The sequence below is a fragment of the Canis aureus genome, chromosome 12, assembly GCF_053574225.1.
Source record: "Canis aureus isolate CA01 chromosome 12, VMU_Caureus_v.1.0, whole genome shotgun sequence".
NCBI classification, from domain to species: domain Eukaryota; kingdom Metazoa; phylum Chordata; class Mammalia; order Carnivora; family Canidae; genus Canis; species Canis aureus.
This window is the reverse complement of record NC_135622.1, coordinates 14350839-14376234: the sequence shown is the minus strand read 5'-3', so window position 1 is coordinate 14376234 and position 25396 is coordinate 14350839. Positions and strand designations below refer to the sequence as shown.

The 25396-nt window shown below is 34.5% G+C and overlaps 1 protein-coding gene across 11 annotated transcripts in view; it reads left to right on the top strand.

The window, feature by feature from the left end:
- EXOC6B (exocyst complex component 6B) overlaps nt 1–25396 on the top strand; it is a 612331-nt gene that overhangs the window by 359674 nt on the left and 227261 nt on the right. For all 11 annotated transcript variants that reach the window (XR_013349063.1, XR_013349062.1, XR_013349064.1 and 8 more), the window contains one exon: nt 6069–6248. Coding sequence is in view for 8 of the 11 variants with exons in the window: in XM_077842877.1 (XP_077699003.1) it covers nt 6069–6248 (180 nt within the window). In the remaining 3 variants the exon portion in view is untranslated. The remainder of the gene's footprint in view (nt 1–6068; nt 6249–25396) is intronic.

Genomic DNA, 25396 nt, shown 5'->3' with positions numbered 1-25396 from the left:
AAGTAATCTACAGATTCAGTGAAATCTCTATTAAAATACTGGTATTGAAAATTGGAACTACAAAAGACTCTGAAAAAACAAAATAATCTTGAGAAAGAAGAACAAAGCTGGAGGTGTCATGCTTGCTGATGTCAAATTTTATTACAAACCTACAATAATCAGAATAGTATGGTATTGATATTAAAACAGACACATGGATCAATGGAATAGAACAGAGAGCCGAGAAGTATACTTATATGCTCAATTAGTTTACAGCAAAGGATTGAAAAATGCTCAAAACGAGAAGAATTGTGTTGGAAAAACTACACAGCCACATACAAAAGAAATTGGAACTCTATCTTACACCATCCACCAAAATAAACTCAAAATAAAGACTTGAACATAAGACTGAAACAATAAAACTTCTAGAAGAAAACATAGTGGGTAAGCTGTTAGTCTTAAAATTGATGGGGTTTTTTTTGTGTGTGTGTCTTTGACATGAAAGCAAAGGCAACAAAACAAAATTGAACAAATGGGACTATATCAAATTATAAATCTTCTGCACAGCAAAGGAAACCATCAACAAAATGAAAAGAAAACTGATGGAATGTGAGAAAATATTTGCAAGCTACATATCCAATAGGGGTTTAATATCCAAGTGATTCAAGGAACTCCTACAAATCAATAGCTAAAAACCCAAATAACCCAAGTAAAAATGAGCAAAGGATATGAATAGATATTTTTCCAAAGAAGACATACAAATAGCCAACAGAAATGTGCAAAGGTGTTCAGCATCACTAACCATCAAGGAAGTGCAAATCAAAACTATAGTGAAATATCACCTCACACTTTCTAGAATGACTAATGGCTATCATCAAAAGGACAAAAGATGGAGCACAAGAATATGGAGGAAAAGGAACTCTTGTACACTCTTGGTGGGCATGTCAACTGGTACAACCTCTGTGGAAGATAGTTTGGAGATTCCTCAAGAAAGTAAAAATAGAGAGATCAGATCATCCAGCAATCCCACTTCTGGGCATATGTCCAAAGAAGTTGAAATTATCATCTTGAAGACTTATCTATACTTTTGCATTCATTCCAACATTATTCACAATAGCCAAGATATGGAAATAATCTAATTGTCCATCAGTGTATGAATGGGGAAAGAAATTATATACGCAGACATACACAAACACATAGACACACATAGACACACACATCATATACACAATGGAATGTTATCCAGCCTTAAAGGGAAGGAAATCCTATCATTTGCAACAACATGGATAAACCTATGAAGCATTCTGCTAAATGAAATATGCCAGACAGAGAGTGACAAAACTGCATGGTATCACTTATATGTGGAATGTAAGAAAAAAATTGAGCTAAGAAACAGTAGAAAAGTTGGTGCCAGGACCTGAGAGGTGAGGGGAAACATGGAGAGATTGGTCAAAGTGTATAAACACTTCTTACTTCTGTAAGAAGAATGGGTCTGAGGATCTAATATGTAACATGGTGACTATAGTTGCTAACACTGTATTATATAAACGAAATTGGTAAGAGAGTAGAGCTTAAATGTTCTCACTAAAAACAAACAAACAAACAAACAAAAACATGGTGTTGTGTGTGTTAATTAATTTGATGTAGGGAGTTCATTTACAGTGTATATCTAATCATTGTGTTGTATACTTTAAATATCTAACAATTTTGTCAGTTGTATCTGAATAAAACTGAAGAAAGATTCTTCTATATATTTAAGGAAGACATTACACCACTTGGAAAACTTCCTAACTCCTTGTATGAGGCCAACATTACTGTAATACCAACCAGACATTACAGGAAAGAAAATCTACAGACTAGTATCTTTCATGAACATAGATAAAAATTCTAAACAAAACACTAACCTAACCCAACAATGCATTAGAGAATTATAACCTATGACCCTGGGATTTTTTCTTGGTCTGCAGGACTCACTTAACATTCAGAAATCAATGTGTTGCATCACATTCAGTGGGCTAAAGAACAATAGGTGCTCCCAGCCAACCTAGAATAGAGGGAGAACTTTCTAAACTTGACAAAGAAAAAAATATGAAAGCCCTGCAGCTAACATCATACATGATGATGCGAAACTAGATTTTTTTCTTCCTAAAATCAGGAAAAGAACAAGGATGTTGCTTCTACCACTCCTATTCAACATCCAATAAGATGGGAAAGAAAATATTTACAGATTGGGAAGGTTTAAGTTTGTTTATAGATGACATGATTGTGTATAAGTAGAAAATATTAAAAAGTTAACAAAAAAACTACTGGAAGTAATAAGTACATATAGCAAGGCTCAAGATACAAGGTTAATATACAGAAGTCATTTGCTTTCCTATATACCAGCACATCAAAGGAAACCATCAATTTGCAATTAAAAATACAGTGCCATTTACGTTAACATCAAAAAAGAGAGAAATAGGTATAAATTAGGAAATAAACAAGACCTACATGAGGAAATTTATAAAATTCTGATGAAAAGAAATCCAAGATGAAAGACCTAAATAAATGGAAATATGTTCTGTATTCATTTATAGGAAGTCTTAAAATTTTATCAAGTTCTTCTCAAGTGATTTTATAAATTCAATGCAATTTCAACCAAGATCCCAGCAGGTCATTTTGTGAATATTGACAAATTGATTCTAAAAGATATATGGAGAGGCAAAGCACCCGGAATAGCCAGCACAGTGTTGGAGGCCTGACAGTTTCTGACTTCAAGCCTTACTATAAAGCTACAGTAATGAAGTCAGTATGCTACTCACAAAAGAATAGATAATATATCAAAGGAACAGAATAGAGGGTCCAGAAATAGATCCACACTAAGATAGTCAACTGAATGTTGATAGAGAGTAAAGTCATTTAATGGAGAAAGAAAAGTATTTTTAATAAATGGTGTTGGGACAACTGGACATCCACATGCAAAAAAGAAAGAAATAATCTAGACAGCTTATTACACTTATTACACTTTTATTACGGATCTTACAGTTTTCACAAAAAATTCAAAATGAATCAACAGACTTACATCTAAAACACAAAACTATAGAACTTAACAGAATATAGCAAAAAGGGAAAATCTCAGTTACCTTGGGTATGGCTATAACTTTTTGGATGCGACACCAAAAACCTGATCCATCAAGGGAAATATTGCTAAGTTGGACTTTATCAAAGTGAAAAGCTTGTTCTCTAGGAAGGACATTGTGAAGAGAATGAAAAGAAAAGCCATAGGTAGGGGAAAAATATTTGCAAAACATATCTAATAAAGACATATCCAAAATATACAAAGAACTGGCAAAACACAACAATAGAAAACAAACAAAACCCAATTTAAAAACAAGCAAAAGATCTGAACAGACACCTCACTAAGCAGTGGGGAGAGAATTATATGTTAAAACTACCATGAGATACTACTACACAACTATTACAATGGCTAAAATCCAAAACACTAACAATACAAAATGCTAGAGCAGCTACAACTCTCATTCATTGCTGGTGCTAATGCAAAATGGTAATCAGTTTATCAGTTTCCTTCAAGTCTAAACATAGATAGTCTTACCATGCAATCTGCTAGTCATGCTCCTTGTTATTATCCAAGTGAGTTGAAAACTTACACCACACGAAACCTTACACATATATGTCTAGAGCAGTTTTATTTGTAAATGGTCAAATTTGGAAGCTACCAGGATGTCCTCATATAAGTGAATGGATAAACAAATTTAAACATTCAAACAATGGAGCATTACTCAGTGATGAAAAGGAATGGACCACCAAGTTATGAAAAGACATGGAGGAAGCTTAAATGCTAAGGAAAAGAAGTAAGTCTGAAAGGCTAGATACTGTAAGATTCCAAATACATGACATTCTGGAAAAGGCAAAGTTATAGAGAAAGTAAAAGGGTCAGTCATTGCCAGGATTCAATGGATGAAAAAGGAGGAATGAATAGATAGAACTGAGTGGATTTTTAAGACAGGGAAACTATTCCTTATGATACTGGTGATAATGGTGAATATATGACATAATCCATTTGTCAGTACCCATAGAACTAACTATACCACACTAAGACCAAACCTTAATGCAAACTATGGATTTTAGTCAATAATAAAATATCAGTACTGGTTCATCAATTGTAACAAAAGTACCACACTAATGAAGTTGTTTTGTTAAGGGAAACAGCGGGAGGGGAATATGTGAGGCAGTATATATGTGAATGCTCTGTGCTTTCTGCTCAATTTTTCTTTAAGCCTAAATTTCTAAAGAATAATATTTATTAATGAAAAGAAAACTCTTAGTAAAATGGGAATTCCAGGACAGTATTAGATTATCATACAAGTGTGTAAATATGTAACCCCAGAAATGCTCATTGAAACATTGTTCATATAAATAGAGTCAGTGCCTGTAATTAAAATAATAATAATAATACATTGCCAAATTATGCAGCCACTAAAATGATGAAAGTGGAGATGAAGGTATGAGTTAGAAATTTAGAAGTTAGAATTTATAGGACACAGTGACTGACTATGAAGGAAGGAATGGAATTCAATATCCTGTGTAGATTTCTGCCTTGGACTGAATTAGAGTGAAGAGTGGTGATTATGATCCATCTAGCCTTGGACTCTGTGTTTAAAGTTTTTATAGGTCAGGGATGCCTGAGGGGCTCAGCGGTTGAGCGTCTGCTTTTGGCTCAGGGTGCGATCCCAGGGTCCAGGATGGAGTCCCACATTGGGCCCCCTGAGAGGAAACTGTTTGTCCTTCTGCCTGTGTCTCTGCCTCTCTCTCTGTGTGTCTCTCATTAATAAATAAATATTTTAAAAAAAGTTTCTATGGGTCATAATGCCCAGGAAGCAATCAGATATAGGGGTCTTAGGGGAGTCTGGGTGGCTTAATCAGTTAAGCATCTGACTTTTGATTTTGGTTCAGGTCATCATCTCAGGGTTGTGAGATCGAGCTCCGAGTTGGACTCTGCTGATTGTGGAAGCTGCTTAAGATTCTCTCTCTCTCTCTCTCTCTTTTCCTCTGCCCCTCCGCTGCTCAGGTTCTCACTCTCTAAGAAAAATAATAAATAGATACAGAAAATAGAGATATACAGGTCTTTAACAAGAGTAGATTTGGATAGTGTGAGCTCTAGGAATGATGTAATCACCTGGTGAAATTGAGAGGTTTAGAGGCCAGCAAAGTACAAGTAAAACCAGGAGAAAACCATGTTGTAAAAGTCAATGGAGACTAGAGTTACAGGAGAGAATGTTTAACAGAGATCAAGTAAGATCAGACTGAAAAATGAATATTGCATGTTATAGCATGAAGTCATGAAGTTACTGCGGACCAAACCGTGCTGACAGATTGTTAGCATTTGAATCCTGATTGTTCTGGTTCAAATAGACCTGTTTGTCCTGAAAATGTTTTTCTTGGAACATTAGTCCTATAATCCTTCTTACAGCCTTCTGCCTGCTAGTCTTCATCATGAATCTCCTAAACAGCATTTCTCAAATTTATTTGATGGAGGAACTCTTGTGCCATTGTGTTAGCATTTTTCAGATCTGATGTTCCTTAGAATCAGGGAACAGCAGCATATACCAATCTTTGAAGAAGCTTGATGACAAAGACATTGGAGAGGTAGGTTAGTAACTAATGGGAGTATTTAGGGCATGAAACTGAAACTTCAGGATACTTATTTCAAGCAAAGTGAGGGGACTAGGGGATATAGAGATGTTATTATTATAGGAAGGGAGGTTCTTGGAGTCCTAGAAGAAGTGAACAGGAATAAGACCCTGAAAGTGAGTATAGTTTTGAACAAGTGTAGGAAAGTGAAAAAAGATGCAGATAGTTGAGGGCAATAAAGACAGATTCTCTATTTGGTGAAGCAGAACAATAGCTTATCTTGCAGACACAGAATAGAAAAGACTCTACTCTGCTTTTGAAAAAGAAAAATTAATGGAGACTGTGATATTACTTGATATTTCCAATTCTGTTACTTAGTGGATATGTGAGATGTCTCCAAGTAGAAATTTCTGATAATACTGGAGTCTCAATGTTTTTTTAAATTCTGTATTTCACAGGATGCCAGACATGCGGCTGAAGAAGAGATTTATACCAACTTAAACCAAAAGATTGACCAGTTTCTACAGCTGGCTGACTATGATTGGATGACTGGAGATTTGGGCAACAAAGCCAGTGATTACCTAGTAGACCTCATTGCCTTTCTACGAAGCACTTTTGCTGTATTCACACACCTTCCTGTAAGTGACAATTGCTCTTACATTGCCCATCATGTAGAAAAATGTTTTCTTAAAATCTAGTTTGGTGAAAGATGTTTGTGCTTTAACTACCTGGTTAGCTCTTTAGGATATAAAAGCTCGTCCTATAATTATCAACCCTAGATGAACTCTAGAGACCTCTCCATCATTTTTTCATTGCCTTTTAGATTCTGTTTGACAATGGTCCCTAATATTATGTCTATTTCTGTTCCTCCTAACTTCACCTAAAGTAATTAGTGCAAACACATAGTGGATGCCATGGTAGAAACAGAAGAAAAACTTAGGAGTTAGGATATCAAGTGTGTATCTTTTAGTCCTAAATATCCTTTTAATTTTTTTAACATCAAATTCTCTGGTGAAATTCTCCATCTTTTTATCTGGTTTATCTATATTTTCTCTATTTTCTTGAGCATATTAGTCATTTTAAAGTTGTTTTTTACTAATGGTAATGTGTAGTTCATCTACACATAGGTGGAATTGTTTCTGATTTTTTTTTCTTAGTTATAAGTCACACATGATCCTATCTCTTCTATTTTTTAGTTGATGTTAGACATTGCATTTAAACACATAGAGGTTCCAGGTGGTAACATCTCCCACCAGAATTGATGTATCCCTTCCTTTCTAAGTAGTTAGTATGGGCAGGTGTGTTATGGAGTGAGCCTCATCACCTTAATCTCATCATGGGCTAATCTGGGTCCAGTTTAGGTTGCAGATGCAATGTACCTTTCGTTTGCTTCTGTGGCTAGGATATAATTCTTCAGAGCTTTTAATGAGAGCCTGGCACATCGTCATCTTTTCAGAACCAAGAGGACTATGCAATTTGCCATGTTTCAGAGAAACCTTAGCTTTTCATCCTCCTGCCTTTTTAAAATTTAGAATTTGGCAAATGTTTTGAGAAGGAGGATTAGCCAGATCAGCCATTGCCGACAGGAAAAAAGTGGTTGGAGATTGTCAATTTCAGTTCCCCACCCCTTCAAGATCTTCAGCTTCCACCTGAGATTCTCGTGAATCCTCCCACTTGTGAGTCTTTTTCTGTGAAACACTGTAAGACTGTGGGGAATCTTAGTTTTCAAAGGTCATGACTTAGACCCTCACCTGTTTAGCTTTAGAATTCAGAAAATGTCTTGAGGCAAAAACCAGCCTTCAGATCTCCACTTTTGGCACTCCATCCCCATGGAAGCAACAAAAATTCAGTGATTTTTTTTTCACCCCAGTAATTACTCTCTGCTTGCCCCTAACCCAGATTCTCAGTCTGTTACTATGCCTATGTTTGGCAGATGCCTCCAGGGACGGCTGCGGAGCCTCAACTCACCTTGAAAAGGTCTGCCCTCTTTGCAGCTTTATTCCCTATAGTCCTTATTGCTTCCTGGCTATCTGGTATCTCTCTGTTTTTTCACTGCCATTTATACTGCTTGGTGAGACCATAGGCCTACAGAAAAATAGGTCATTTCATCTAGCTTCACCTTGATACTAAAGCCAGACAGAAGTAGCACAATAGAGCAAATGATGAAACAATAAATAAATTTTAGCCAGTCAATTCCTAAGTTTTTAAGAAAATAATTTTCCACAACTATGAAGGACTCATTCTAGAGATGCAAGGATGGTTTGATATTTAAAAATCTCAAAACAAACAAACAAACAAAAAAAAACAAAAAAAAAAAACAAAAAAAAATAAGTAAAAATCTCTTCATCTAATTGATTACATTACTAGGTGAAAGTTATGAAGATCATCTTTGTGTATTCAAAAAAATTACATTGCACATCCAGCCTGCATTCCTGATTTTTAAAGAAACTTACTAAAACTCATATATAATATTTCAATAATATGATAAAGAGCATCTATCTGAAATTTAGCAACCACCATAGATTTAATAGTAGAACACTAAAAACATTTATTTGCATTTACATAAAAAATGTGGCATAGATGCTTCTTACTAGTGCTTTAGAAGTTCTATCAAATATAGTAAAAGAAAGAAATAATAAATGCAACCATTGTTCAAAGATTATTACTGTGTGGTTTGATAACCTCCAGAAAATCAACTAAAAAATAATTAGGACCAATAAGACTTTAGTTATATGGTTCACTTAGAAAACAAATCAGCTTCTTGTATTAGCAATACTTTCATAGAAAATATATTGCAAAAAAATGCCCTGTTCATTATTGGACTATAAAATCTCTATAAGTATACTTAATAAGTTATATGTAGGCCTAATGTGAAGAACATGTCACAGAACAATTTAAAAGAGGCTTTATTGTGTACAAATACATACAGCATGTTAGGTGGGAATATTTCATACTGAATGAATTTTTCCAAAATTATCTAATTGCAATAATTATAAAGTGAATTTAGTGGTGGTGGGTTATCTTAACTAAATAATTCTAAAATTTATTTGCTGACAAAAATGGACAGTATTTGCCAAAAAAATATGAAAAAGCAAATTGAATGTGGTCTTTTCCTATCAAGTATAGAAATGTTATTATAAACCAAAAATAATTTAACTGATACCCTTATCACACTGAAATACACTGATAGATTAAAGGAAGAGAACATAAAATCTATAAGTAGTTCCAAGTATGTAAGAATTCGGTGTACGATAAAGGTGGCATTACAATTCCCGTAGCCTGTACCACCTGCTAATTTGGATAAAAGGATGTTTTCATATATCAAAATAAATTCTAGATCAAATGCATGTTTACATTTTAATGTATTTAAATTTTTGTTTTAGATTTTACTTAAATTTAAGCTAGGTAACATATGGTGTATTATTAGTTTCAGGGATATAATTTAGTGATTCATCAGTTGCATATAACACCCAGTGCTCATTACATCAAGTGCCCTCCTTAATGTCCATTATCCAATTACCCTATCCCCCTACCCACATGTTCAAATTTTTAAAAAGAAAGAAATTATAGAAGAACTAGTAAAAATATTAGCAAATATTTCTGTAATCTGAAAATAAGTCAGCATATTAAGGATGACACTGAGTGAAATCTTTAAGGAAAAGGTTAATCATTTGGCTGCATAAAATGTTTTGTAACATACCTAAAAAGAACTAATAAAGAAATAGAATGTGAACTTATTACAAAAGTAACTAACAAGTATTCCAAAAGGTTAATATCTTTTTTGTAGTATCTATATTACAATATAGATACAATAATTTTTATAATATCTATATTACAATAATAACACATTGTTTCCAACCAGTAAGAAGAAGGCATAACCTACTGGGGAGATTGGCAGATATTGTATTTTAGGCAATCAGAAAAGAAGAAAAATAAAAGACTAAGGATAACATGAGAAAAATGTATAACTCAGGTAATAAGAAGGCATGCATATTAATGGGATGGGATTTTCTTGCCTCTAACCTTGCCAAAAGCAAGTAAAATGATAATGTTCAATATTTATGAGAAATATTTCCCCAAACAGGTATTCTGATACGTTGCTGGAGTGTGTGTCAATTGGTATATTCTTCTTGGTGGTCAGTCTTTCAGAATGCCTCAAAAATCTCTTAAAATTTGTTTACCTTTGACCTTGCAATCCAATCCCACCTTCGGAAATCTTACTTAAGGAAACAATTATGGATATATTATACAGTTCAGATGTAATAGTATGTTCAACATAGTATTGTCTTTTGCATAGTGGAGTTGGGAATAAATTAAAAGCCAGTACAGATGTGTTAGCTCAATAAATTAATATATATTCGTATAATATGATATCATTCATTAAATTAGTGGAGATGGATATTTTATCAATTTAAAATATGTTAATTATTTCTTGATTGGGAAAGCAGATTGCAAAATACTTTTATACAATAGGATCTCACTTTTATTAATATAGATACACACAAATCATCTATATCATGTACAGTAAAACTCTAGGATTATAGACTTCCTGGTTTAACTGTTCTAGTCTCTGTATAGCTTTTATTTTCCTTTTTGTTTATCTGTGTTTAAAAAATTTTTTTTCTGTCATGAAACATTTACTTTTGTAGTTCTGGAGGTGAGGGGAAGGTGATATTTAGAACTATTATTCTCTGTTCCAAAGTTATTCTGTCCTTGATAATTAATTTATATTTAAAAAACCCCACTTTTATTGAAGAAAGAGTTTTACAAATGTGTTTCATTTTGTGGAAGGAAAATGGCCAATGGTATTTTGGCTGTAATTTCTTCCCCAACACTGTACAGTTACTTGAGTGAGTCAGATTTTAGAATTCATGGGCAATAAAATGCAATAGTTCAAATTCAAATCTATCCTGGACAGGTGTTCCCTATATTCATCTTCCTTGTTTTTTTTCTGTTCTTAAAATATAAAAATGACACCCTAATAATCGTGACTATTTATATGTGTCATATAGTGAATTGGTTCTTATATATACTATAGCTATCATATGTCAACCCCTTACTTTAATGTCAGCAGTACTGTTAATCAGACTCATGTTTGTCTAACACAAAGTATACGCCTTTTCCTCTAGTAGAGTTGTGACCTTTCTTGTAGGTCTATACTGGAAATAATCTGTTGAGAGTTTTTCCTGTTTTTGTTTATTTTGAGCTGCCATTGCTACTGAAACACTATAACATATTGGTGTTGATCTGGTTGATTGTACTATTCAGAATCAAAGTCGGAGGTAACCCCAGAGCCACAATATTGCTTCCACAAATGCCATGTTTCTTTGTAGTCTAGTATAGAGATTTTCTTTCTGAGGCTACTGTTTCAAAAAGTATTTGTATTTACCAATCATTATATTCTCTAGAATCGAATTGGTACAGCTTCTAAAACTACCACTTCTTCTGGTTTTTACACAGATAGCAAAAGAGACTGCCCAGCATCTGTGTTTATGTTCCTCAGCACACTAGATAACATCTTCATATTAGTAAAATGTATTAGCCAAACAGAGCTGTGTCTGAGATTTGCTCTTGTGTACTAATAGTGAAAGATGAGAGGAAGGAGCTATTTCTGAGAAAAAAAACAAAATCACTTGTCTTTCAAATTAACATGAATATTTCTTTTCATATTTTAAATTCCTTAGCAAGAGTGGCTTTCTTGTCAAAGAGAGATTGAATAGGAAAAACAGGCATGGAAAGAACTGTAAAGAAAAGCCAGACTGCCTTGTTATATTACATTTTGAAATCCCCAGGTTTTCTTCTTCTCAGGGATGTTTTGTTACTCCCTAGCAACATAACCAAAGGGATAGAGCAGTGTGTAGGTGTGTGTGTGTGTGTGTGTGTGAATATGAATGGAGAGGGAAAGACAGTGTTTTGAGTGGGAGTGGATGCCCTAGATTACACTTCACTGAACCCTGAATGGTCAAGGGAGGAAAATTATTGAAATTTGCAACTATTTTCCCCTTGAAGTTTTGATGACCAAGGTGGCCTACCTATTTTCATGAGGCACCCAGAAATTATTCTAATAATAAGGATTTCTACAGTTAGAATTCTAAAATGTCGCCATGTGCTTTAAGAGATGAGGTAAATACACAAGTGTGTTTGCAGGCTCCTGTTGTATGATTTAGAATTGCATGCATAGCTACCCATTTTGCATGCTCAGCATAAGAGTGTACTTTTGAGAATTTATCCTTGTTATACTGATAATTATCTTTCAGAAATGCATGAGAGAGAGAGAGAGGGAGGGAGGAAATGCTGTCTCAAGTAACGGACACAGAGGAGGGAATCCTGACTTTGTTTTCTCTAACTGCTATTAATGTTAATTTATATGACTTGAGTCAAGATCTCTCTTAACCCGTTTTGGTTGGCCTCAGTTTCTTTGTCTAAAAGTACAATAAATACCTGTCCTTGGCTTTCCTTCCTAGGCACTTACTTGAAAGGACCTTCTTTAAGGGAAAGTCATTTTCTATGTAAAAGTTTCTGAAATTTCTCCTGCCTAAAACCCTTTTCAATGACATTTCTCTTAGCATTGCATTTAATTCTGTGAAATACTAAATTCTGTGCATTTATATATTTATTGTTATATATTTATATATTATATTCATTATTATATGATTATATTCTCATATATATATTCTCACTTATTCCTTGCAACAAATTTATTTGTGTGCACACAAACACACACAAAGGAAAATGCTGAACATAGTACCTGTGTTATACAGTATGTACTCAAAAGATGGTAGCTATTATAAATATGGAGAGATAGTTTTATACACTGGAGAAAGCATGATCCAGTGTAAAAATATCTAGAATCTGCCCCATTATTGATTCTGTGTAATATAAATACATTATATAATAAAAATATAAATATATTCTCATATATATTCTCATTTATTTCTTGTAGCATATTTGCAAAAAAAGGTATTATCTCATTTTACATATGGGAAAAGTAAAGCATGGAGAGGTTTATAAACTTGTGACAAATTAATCATCTAGAGGTAGTGGGTCTGGGCTGTGAACTGCCATCAAACCCCAACTTCTTTTCCTACGAGGCTCTGCTACCTGTAAACTGTGCTACCTGTAAACACAAAGCTGTGTTTCATGGAGCCATCATTTAAATGCCTATCCTCTATGAGATTCTTACTCAGCATTTTTTGTTAGCATATAAAATAGTAGTCATTATGACCAGAACAGTTCCCAGTAGGAGAGGTAAATGTGATAATGTGCTCAGAAAGTGGAAACTCTGTTTGGTAAGGGAAAGGATACTAGTTAAGTAGGTTGCCTATTTGTATCCTAACCTAGTTCCTTTAGCTGACATCTCATGTGGGAATTCTCTCATCTAATGGTAATAACAATTCTCTAAATCGGCCCAATCCCTGTGGTTTTCTCTTGAACAAAATATAGGCGTGCCTTGGCAATATTGTGGGTTTGGTTCCAGACCACGGCAATAAATCGAACATCGCAATAAAGCAAGTCAAATTAGTTTTTTGGCTTCCCCAGTGCATGTAAGTTATGTTTACACTCTACTGTAGTCTATTAAGTGTACAGCAGTATTATGCTTAAAAAACCAATATACATACCTTAATTGAAAAATGTTTTATTGCTAAAAAGTGCTAACCATCATCTCTGAGCTTTTAATGAGTTGCAATCTTTTTGCCAGTGGAGGTTCTTGCCTTGATGATGGCTGCTGGACTGATCAGGGTGATGGTTACTGAAGGTCGAGGTGACTGTGGCAATGTTTTACAAATAAGATGATGACGTTTGCTGCATTGATTTTCTTTTCAGGAATGATTTCTGTGTAGCATATGATGCCAATTGATAACATTTTGCCCAAAATGAAACCTCTTTCAAGATAAAAATCAGTTCTTTCCAACCTTGTCACTGCTTTATCCACTAAGTTTATATAATGTTCTACTAAGTCATTTGTTGTCATTTCAACAGTCTTCACAGCATCTGCACCACGAGTAGATTCCGTCTCAGGAACCCACTTTCTTTATTCATCCATAAGAAATGACTCCTCATTTGTTTAAGTTTTATCATGAGGTAGCAATTCAGTCCAGTCTTCAGGCTTCACTTCTAATTCTAGTTCTTCTGCTATTTTCACCACATCTGAAGTTACTTCCTCTACTGCCTTGAACCTTCAATTTACCAAAAACACAATATAAGCGAAATAAAGTGAAGTGCAATAAAATGAGGCAGGCCTATAAGGAAGTTTCAGATGTTCTCAAGGAACTGAAGGCATCAGAGCCTTCAGGATATTAGTCAAATTTTTCTTACATTAATTATATGGGTAGAGCTGGTATCCAAGGAATTTTTTTTTCTTTTTTTTTTTTCCTCCTCTGATACAACAAATTATAGATTTGTGGATGATTTCTCTGCCTACTGAGAAATCAATGTTCCCTGTTTCTGTGCTGTTAAGATTTTGCTTATTTGAGGTACGTAGAATACTTTGAAATCAACAGTTTAGCTCCCTATCGTGGTATTCGGGCTGTGAGTTTAGTTAGTGACTTATATTCTTTAGGAGTTTTATATTTCTTCAGAGACATCTTTGTGTGCTAGGCTATTACATAGCATGTTCCTCCAGAAAACTATTAGCAACAGCCACAGCCTTTCTGGCAGTATTCAGCCAGTAGTCCTTTGCCTCTTTGATATTGATCTGCTTTCATAATTATTAATTAAAAGATTAAAAATGTTTGATTCCAAATACTAAGAGGTATCTGCTTTTAATCTTGTTTTCAGTGGTGAGATGAGGTAGAAAATAAGGAGAATCTAGTGCTTAAAAGACCACAAAATGCTAATCCACTAGTTAGAGTCAGGGATTCCAGTGAGAACATCTTGGATACTGCTCTGTCTGGTCACTTTAGTAACTCAGATGCCTTATCTAATGAGATGGAAGCTACTCTGAGCCTTTTGCATTGGTACTGAGGTAGTGGGAAGCTGGGTATTTTCTGAGGACCAAACAGTTATTTCAACATTGCTTATAAGATCAAATAATTAAAAACAACCTTAACTGTGTAATAACAGGTAAATGACTATATAAACTGTATACTATTGATCCAGGAACTATTATGCACTAACTTTATGAATATTAAGTAATGATCCTGCACTGTAGAGTATTTACAATACAATGTCAAATGAAAATGTTAAAAAACAGGACAAAAATTTTACAAACAGGACAGCCCTAGTGGCTCAGCGGTTTAGCACCGCCTTCAGCCCAGGGCGTGATCCTGGAGTCCCTGGATCAAGTCCCACATTGGGCTCCCTGCATGGAGCCTGCTTCTCTCTCTGCCTGTGTCTCTGCCTCTCTCTCTCTGTCTCTTATGAATAAATAAATAAAATCTTAAAAAAAAAAGAAATAAAATTTTACAAACATTACAAGTGTGTAAAAACTGTTAAAGCATGTTAGTAGTGGGCAAAATATTCAGGAGTTAATATGTAAAATGTAAATAGTTGTGGTGTAGCTTCCTAATCTTTTCAAAATTGCCATTTTATAGTTTTTTGTTATTGGTATTTAACAAATATTTAAGTGTTTGCTTTATTAGGAAGATTGAAATCTTACAGTATTGTAACTAATGAGCAAAGGCAATTCTGACCTGGCAGAAGCACAAGGATCTAAGCATGTCCTAATAAAGCAAGTCGGTTTTTCCAGTGAAGTCTTTCTGGACTAGTCTCCCTCTTTCCCACAAGTCATACCCCAAGGGTTTGATTTTCTTGTAAACTCATATAGATCTTATTCTCTCCATTCTCTATTTAAAACTTTAGATATATTATTTTAAACAATTGGTTTTGGGAAAATATATTCTCTTTATTATCTCTCAGGTTACAAGCTCTTTGAAGGAAAATGTCTTAGACTTTAATATATCCTCCAGCACGGAGGACCTATCCAGTTGAATGTCATGATGAGATTAGATGTGCCTAACAGGAGCATTGTACATGGAACAGTCAGTGACTTCCAACTTAGATGAGCGTTCGCCATCACATGACATCTTTTCTATTACAACACTTTAATGTAAATTTATTTTGCTTTACAATTCCATCTCATTGAGAATGAAGTTGGGAAAACACTGCACAGGTATTTATCCAAGTTCACAAGGAAGAAAATACTGCTACTTACTGGAATACTGAATACTGGAATACTGGAATATTGCAGTTAGGTCATTCTAAACTATATTTTTTACTTCTTTGACAAGATGGCAAATTTGAGCCTGCTGATTGGTGCCAAAATACTCTAGCACACATGTTGTGGGGTGAGGAGTTCACAGTTAAATGAACAGGAATCTAGTACATGCCACTGTTCTGCAATACTTTCATGGTGGTTTATAGCCATAGTTTTCATATGGTTTAGTAAGTGCTTGAACTTCTCCAAACAAATAACACACATTATTGGAAATCAGACACAGTACATACTTGCCCCTGGGGACTCCTCTTACTTTGAATTAGCAACTGCAGGCTTGTTGCTCTTAAGATCCCTGGCTGTAGATGAGGTCCAGACACTGTTCAAGGAAAAACTACTTTCTTAAAAAGTGATTAGAGTCTCTCTCTCTCTCTCAAACACACACACAGCCAAAAAATGAACTTTCTACCTTGAAATGCTTCTCTGAATACATTATATTTTTAAGAATACAGGATTTTTATTTCATTTAGAATAATTTGATTGCCTTTATAGTATTTCTGTAAATGAATGATTTTACTATCTTTAACTATTCCAGCATGGAGACTTTTGTCAATACTTATAGTGACTGTCTAACAAAGCAAGGAAGTTTTAAGCTCTGTGTTTGTGTATGTGTTTTTTGTTCTGTTTTGGTAGATTGCTGTTTTTTGTTTTTAAGTTTCCTTTAATCGATGTGTATCTTGATAGCTCCTTTGGAAGTAGTCTTAAGATCAAGAGGTGACAAGGACCTGAAAATGGGAAGCTATCTTGAGAAAGAGAAAGAAAGAGTGTGAAAATGGGGGGAGGGGCAAAAGGAGAGGGAGGGAAAGAATCTCAAGCAGGCTCCCAGCTGAGCATGGAAACTTAATCCTAGGACCCATGAGATCATGACCTGAGCTGAAATCACAAGGGAAGCTGTTTTTCAATAGACAGATAGATCCTAATGCTATAGTTTTAAGCAGTCTATCATAAATCCCTTTTAAAGGTACTTTTCTTCTGTGCCTATTTTTTTCCTACATGTGAACCTAGCTTCCAACTAGAGCTATATATAATTTGAAGATTTTTCTTTAGAACTATATTTTTGGTGCCATGTTGATCATCTGTATTTCTGTTGTTGTAAGACAGATATGGTGACCCCAGCTCATTGTTTTAGTTAAGAGACCCCTGGAAAAATGTGTGTGTGTTTTGTGGTTTTTTTAAATAGTTTGTTTTTAAATTGAAGAATGGCAAGCATAGAAAAATGAACAAATTATATATAGTTTGAAGAATGTTCACAAAGTAGGTAGTCTTTTGTTTTCGGCATGAAGATCAAGAAACAGAGCATTACCAGTTTCCCAGAAGACCCTTTTAATCTTTCCTCCATCAAACCTGTACCTTTCTTCCTAAGGGTAATCGTTATCCGTACTTTGATTTTTTATTTTTTTTAAGATTTTATTTATTCATCAGAGAGAGAGAGAGAGAGAGAGAGGCAGAGACACAGGCAGAGGGAGAAGCAGGCTCCATGCCGGAAGCCCGACGTGGGACTCGATCGCAGGTCTCCAGGATCACACCCTGGGCTGAAGGTGGCCTCTGAGCCACCAGGGCTGCCCTATCCGTACTTTTAATAACATAGCCTGGTTTTGCCTGTTTGTGGAATGTACTCTTTTGTGCCATTACTTAGGTTCAGTATTACAGTGGTGCTGTATATCCATTGCATATAGAAGTAATATAGACTACTCAATGTAGTTTCAAGTGTCCTTATAAAAGGGAGGTAGGAGTGTAGAGAAAAGGAAATGTAATGACAGAAGCAAAGGTCAGAGTGATACAGCCAAGAGACAAGGAATGTGAGAAGCCTCTAGAAGCTAAAAAAAGCAGGGAATAGATTTTCCCCTACCTCAAACCTTTAGAAGGAATGTTGCCATAGACCTATTTTAGACTTTTAGCCCCCAGAACTGTTAGATAATAAACCTGTATTGTTTTAAGCCATCAAATTTGTGGTAATTTGCTACAAGAGCAATAGAAATCTAATATAGCTGTACTCAGAGTTTTGGTCTTCTGATTCTACACTATTAAAAGTTATTGAGGGAAGTACCTGAATGGCTCAGTTGATTAAACATCAGGCTCTTGATTTTGCCTCAGATCATGGTTTCAGGGTCATGAGATCCAGACCCACATCAGGCTCCATGCTTGGAGCCTGCTTAGATTGTCTTTCCCACCCTGCCCCCCTGCCCTTCCTCTATTAAAAAAAAAAAAAAGTTATTGAGGAATTCAAAGATATTTTGTTTGTGCAATTTATAGCTATCAATATATTTGAAATTGAGAGTGAGAAATTTAAAATATATTTTTAAAAAAATAACAATAATATACTCATTATTTGTTAACGTGAATAATGTATTTTTTAAGAAAAATAGCTATATTTTCTAAAACAAGAAATTTAGTGAGAAGAATGGCATTATTTTATAGCTTATACAACTTTAATGTATGGCTTAATAGAACAATGTCGAATATCTCAAGTGTTCTGTATCAGTCTGTTGTGATAAATTGTTTCGTTTAATGTATATGAGAAAATGTGGCTGCAGATATATTGGATAAAGGAGGCTTTTCAGATTATTATTGATATTCTTAGGTATTACAGCAAAACTTGACAATTTTGTAAAGGTTAGTTGTAATGTGGAATCTGAAACCTTATCAATGAATTTTTCATATCCTGTTACCTAAAATTCATTGCTCTATTTTGTCCTTTGAATAGATCTTTTACCCATGTGTGATTTTGTAGCATCATGCATATGTCATTTATACTCAGTTATTCAAATCTTCCCAATGTTGGCATATTTTATTATTGGTATTAAAAAAACCCATCCCACACTCAGTAATATTACCACCAGTCTCATTTAAAAAGTCTTAAGTATTGGGAAGCTGTTATCATGGTGGCAGATACTGGTTTTCCAAAATTTGAAATTTTGCTTCTAAGCTTGAATTGTGTCATTAGTAAATAATGCTGTCAATTATTTTCTTTAAAGTGGCAGGCTCATTTCAATCATTTCTAAGAAAATGCCTACCAAAAACCCAAGCCTGAATTACCATAATTTGTCTGTCAGCTATTCTTTCAAATGAAAAGGGCGTTCCATGAAAATGGGGCTAGTTCAGCTTGCAACCCAAACAATTACACAAACGCTTTTCCTTGAGACAGTTACCATACTTTGCTATGCAACATAAATGTTTTATGCATACTTCCCAATTCATCACAAAGAATGTAAAAAAGACATCTGAAGAGTTGAGATTTAATAAAATTAATAATTTTTACTGCTTCATCAAGGACATTCTTAAATGAAACTGGCATGTGTTTTATTGTGAGTGCCTATCATTGAAGAATAAAAGGATTACTTAGTACAGTTTGGTACCGTAGAGTTAATTCATCCTAAGGCACCAGTTGTTTTGCCAATTATTGCTTTTGCAAATGTCAACACAAGTGAAATATCATCAGTGCAAATGTCAACACAGTAGAAAGAGACCAATAATATCTTAGTGTTATTATGAAAATTGTCTTGACTGTGTGGACACCTTGAGAGGGTCCAGAGGACCCTCAGCCATCTGTTGATGACACTTTGAGAACTATTCTTCTGGTTATGAATCCTTCATAGGATTATGTATTGCAAACATTTTCTCCTGGTTTTTGGCTTGCCTTTTCACTCTCTTAATGGTAATTTTTGATGATACATATTACCCTTTGAGAAGTATAAATTTATTTTCTCCTATTATTTTCAAAATTAAGCTTTTTTTTCCCTCCCAAAGGAATTGAAATATTGGTCATGGCAAATTGACACATTACCATTTTCCTATTCTAATTCTCTATGGCACACCTCTGCTTTCCAGATCTTCTGTTTTCTTCCTTAGCAAGATGGAGTTGCCTATTCTGTGGTGTTGGTGTATGTGATCTCTGCTCCTTACAAATCTGAAGTTTTTAATTACGTAGCTTCGATATACTTTGGTTTATGGTTCAAAACTTTCAGATAACTTGAAACATTCATGATATTAACTGGTAAATTGGAGAGGAAAATGGAAAGATTACAAAAGTAAATCTCAAATATTTACATGATATTTGATTCCTTTAGATCACAGATATTTTTTTATTAACTTTTTAAAAAAGATTTTTATTGGGATCCCTGGGTGGCGCAGCAGTTTGGCACCTGCATTTGGCCCAGGGCGCGATCCTGGAGACCTGGGATCGAGTCCCACGTCGGGCTCCCGGTGCATGGAGCCTGCTTCTCCCTCTGCCTGTGTCTCTGCCCGCCTCTCTCTCTCTCTCTGTGACTATCATAAATAAAATAAAAAATATATATATCAAAAAGATTTTTATTTATTTATTTGAAAGAGAGAGAGAGAGAGAGAGAGAAACCACAGAGGGAAAGAGAGAAGCAGATTTCTTGCTGAGTGAGCAGGGAAGCCAATGCAGGACTCCATCCCAGATTCCTGAGATCATGACCTGAGCTGAAGGCAGATGCTTAACCAACTGAGCCATCCAGGCACCCTCATTAACAATTATAAGCCTAGAAGAGTTTTATTTCAGGAAATGAATTATTCAAGATTATCCTAATATCATGAACCTTTGTATGTAATAAATAACAACATAGCGTACTATGTAGTAAGCATTTAATAAATATCAGCTATATTTATAACAGATAATATTAAACCTTGTGATAGATATTGTTATTATTAAAACTTAAAAATCCTTCTATAATATATACAAGAGACATTAGTTATTTCATTATTAAAGGGATAGTGTTGATTTGACATCTTGTAGGTGGTAAAGGAAATATGAGATGTCCGTTCCCGAGGGGACATTTAATCGTGCTCTTTCTTTAGGGTTTCCCTTTCCTTTAACAGTGGTCTATGGGGATCCTTCCAGTGTTTTTTGTTTATCTCTTTACCTTCCTGGTGGAATCTGTCTCCCAGGTGTAGGGCAGGTCTGAGTCTAATGAGCATCAGCTTTATACCATATATGTTGAGTTTTAATAGTAATGCTCAACTCTCCAGTCCTAGTTCAGCCCTGATGTTAGTTCATGGCCCCAGTCTACTGGAAATAATATGGCTAAGATTAGAGTTAATCATACCTATTTTATGCTGAGGAAAGCTTGCTAGAACTGGCACAATTGTGTTACTGATGCTAGCTGCAGAAAGTCATGAGGAATGTCCAGTGACCTTTTGTCTGATTTGATGAGTTCCTTTAATTATGTTATATAGCATTTGATCTGCTTTTGATGAAAAACTTCCCTTCCCAAGACTACCAAACTATAATATCTTTATGGATAACTTTTCTATGACTCATCTTGACAGTTTTGCCATGAGTTAGCAAGTAACCTTCCCCCACTGTTTAATTCCTCTACTTTTTTTTATCATGTGAAAGTCACGTGATTAACTTTTAATGGCTCTATACACTTTAAGCATATGACATTTGCCTTTCAGGGCCCTCTGGTAAACTTACCAGGCTGTCTCTGATGTCTTTATGGAGACTGAGCTGATATTTAGCTTAAATGCTTCTAGTCCAAAAACCTGGGAGGCACTCTGAGAAAGTGATCTTGTCTAAACACCAGAATTTAGCTTCTTTTTCCTTCAGATCTCCTTGCAGTCCATTTTACCCTGTCTGCATTAACAGGGTATGTGAATACTGGGGAACCTGTCACAAATTTCTGGAGGACTCATTTTGTCTCTTTATTATTTTTCCAGAGGATAGAGTGAGTATTGTTACTGATTCTTACCATTAATTTGCAACCTTTTATTTAGAGTAAAATTTGGATACCCAATGACTCTCTGTTTCTTCTTCTAGAATGGGAAAGCCAAATGCTGGAAAAAGTGGCTGCATAGAACATGGATTAGACCTTTTTTTGAACGAATCTAACAAGTAGAAGTTAGAGTAAAATTAAATAGTGTATGAACTAGTTAATTAATGGTCAACATTAGAACAGAGAATAAATTATTTTTAATGGAATGTTGTAAAGGTAATACATGCATAAGACCTAGGACTCTTGGTCTTCCAACCCTGAGATTCCTGTGCTTCTTCCTCTGTGTGCTAGAATCACATGTGAGGAAAATCTTGATGAATGTTGACATGGTGTGTGTATAAGGTTTAGAGGTCATCCAGCACAGTAACTATTAAAAAATATTAAAAATTATATTGATGGTAAAGATAATTTTAAATCAGGCCCTGAATTTGGAGTAATTTTCGCCTTATATTTCTTGTATTGCTCTTATTTAGTTATTAAATACTTATGTTTGACCCAATATAGTTGTAGAACTTAATGGGAGAGATCTATTCTGAAAGTTTGTTATAACTCTATCCTCCAGTAACTGCACTGGGGGGAAAAATAATGCTGTAAGACAGATTGGAAAGTGGAATTAGGAACATGAATAGCAAAGATAAAAGATTTATTTTTAAAAATTTTAATTCCGTTATAGATAACATGCAGTGTTATATTAGTTTCAGGTGTGCAATATAATAGTGATTCAATAATTCTAGCCTTTCTCAGTGCTCATCATGATAAGTACAATCTTTAATCCCCATCACCTATTTCACCCCCCACTCCCACCGCACCTCTCCTCTGATAGCCATCAGATTCTTCTCTGTAGTGAAGAGTCTGGTTTTTGGTTTTCTCCCTTTTTGTTTGTTCGTTTGTTTCTTAAATTACACATATGAGTAAAATCATATGGTATTTGTCTTTATCTGACTTATTTCATTAAGCATTATACTCTAGCTCCATCTGAGTTGTTGCAAATGGCAAGATTTTTTCTTTTTTAATAATTACATTGTGTGTATATATACCACATCTTCTTTATCCATTCATCTATGTATGGACACTTGGGCTCATTCCATAATTTGGTTATTGTAAATAATGCTGCAATATAAATAGGGATGCATATATCTCATTGAATTAGTCTTTTTTTTATTCTTTGATACCAATAGTGAAATTATTGGATTATATGGTAATTCTATTTTTAACTTTTTGAGGAACCTCCATTCTGTTTTCCACAGCAGATACACCATGTTGCATTCTACCAACAGTGCAGGGAGGTTCCTTTTTTCTCCACATCCTTGCCAATACTTGTTGTTTCTTGTGTTTTTTATTTTCTACATTCTGACAGTGTGTAATAATATCTAGGAAAATGTTGCTATGATCGATGTCAGGGAAATTATGTGTTCTTTTCTAGGATTTTTATGGTTTCAGGTCTGGCATTTAGGTCTTTAATTCATTTTGAGTTTATTTTTGTGTATGATTTGAGTAAGTGGTCTAGTTTTATTCTTATGCATATAGGTGTCCAATTTTCCCGACATCATTTGTTGAAGGGACTTTTTCCTATTGCATATTCTTTCCTGCTTTGTCAAAGATTAATTGACCATATAATCTTGGGTTTATTCCTGGGCTCTCTGTTGTGTTCCTTTGATCTATGTGACTATTTTTGTGCTATTACTGTACTCTTTTGATAGTTTAGTTTTGTTTATTACTGCAACTTTGTAGTATATCTTGAAATCAGGGACTGTGAAACCCTCCAGTTTTATTCTTTCTCAAGATTGCTTTGGCTATTCGGGGTCTTTTGTGCTTCCATACAAATTTTGAGATTACTTGTCCTAGTTCTGTGAAAAATGTGGTTGGCATTTTGAGAGGGATTATAATAAATCTATGGATTGCTTTGGATAGTATGGACATTTAGCAATATTTGTTCTTCCAATCCATGAGCATGGACTATCTTTCCATTTGTTTCTGTTGTCTTCAATTTCTTTCATCATTGTTATAATTTTCAGAATATGAGTTTTTCACCTTGCAAAGGTAAAGAATTAGAACATAATTTATAGTTTACTGCTTTGGTGTAAGACTTCCAAAGTCTATATAATATGAACTGAGGATTATTTTCCTTATGGGCTTGTACATAAGTAAACAACAGACTGGCAATTTTGTACTTTTCTTTTATTTCACTGTCTGGCACTCTGGAATCTCATATGACTCTTTCTAATTTGTGAATATATAAAGAATACTGATGACACCACATCTCTCCTTAGAGCCCTTAGCCATCTTACTAGATGCAACTGTGACAATTACAGTGTCCTGTCCATAACCAGGCAGAGCATCTACTGAAGTGACTTGATCCATGGTGAATCTCCTGTCCAGATGCACTAAGTCAGCACTGCACTCAGTCTTTATAAAGAACTCTGATTTGAGCAGTTTAGGTTTGAATATTATTATTGATTTAAGCAGATGGTCTAGCCAGCTTATAGTAATTTTTGCTGATTTTCATATTCTACTTTGATGTTATATATAGCCACTGTTTTAGTTGTCTAGGTGATATGTTTGGTTTAACATTTAGTTCATTTATTCTATGTTCCCATGATAAAATTCTTTATTAATTGAGAGACAATGATAATATATATCTAAACTTTCCTCCCACAGAGTATTGTTTCAAGTACACCTCAAGTGAGAATGCATGAAAAAATATTGAGAATACATTTTTCCTCTATGCAAGCTGTTTCCTATGTCATTATAAGTTGATTTTGTGAACAGTTGTCTAATCGCATAATTTAAATTAATAAAGGATGGAATGTATTCTTCTGTACCTAGAGTTACATAAACATAACGATGTTTTTAAAAAAGATGTGCTTTCAAAAAATTATAGAATAGTTTGGTATATTATATAATCTAGTGGAAGAGAAAAGAAAAGACAACCTTAGCTTTGTGAGAATGCAGCAAATCAGTAACGGTCTTTGCTAATGGAGCAGCCTGTGTCTTTATTTTCCTATAGTGTCCACCTTGATGCCCAATATATTCCATTCCACACAGATTAGGGAAATGAATTTCAGAGGACTTTAGTGACTTAACTTAGCTTATTGCAATTACTTAATGGAAAACAAGATGATAATATAAAACCCAGATCCCCTGATTTCTAGTCAAACACTCTTTTTAGATACCATAATGCTTTCAAGATTCTTTTCCACTATAATATTTGTGTATGTATTTGTGTGTGTGCATATATACATACAGATAATATGTATGTAGTAGTGTATGTATATGTACATACACATGATTGATTGAATGATTGACAGATAGTCTAAGTGAAAGGAAAATGTGGTGCGGTATATGGTAATCCCCTTGCCAATGAACACTCAGTGTGCTCTTGGAGTGGCAGCCTCAAGACCTTTACCTCCATTTCCTCATATGAAAACAGATGTTACATTCAGCAGTCATTCAAATGAGTTCATTGAACCCCAAATATGTGAAAAGCACTAGAGAGGTATTTTAATGATGACAGATCAATGTAAAATATGATCAGTACCCTAAGAGTGATATGGATAAAGCACCATGGGTGTCCAAGCAGGAGTTCTGAGAGAGAGGAAGTTTAGGAATGATTTTATAAAGAAAAGAAATTTCTTTTCAAGAATCTGTAGGGAATATCTTTTAAGACAGAAGTAGCCCTATTTAAAAAATGCAATAAAGCTTGAAAGCTTAGAGAAATGGTGGGGGGACATAATGGATAGTGTGATATTTGCTAAGCTTAAGATATATAAAGAAATAACAGCAGGGAAAAGTAAATTAGAGGAGGCTGTAGTTGGGGCCAGAATGTGAGAGATCCCAA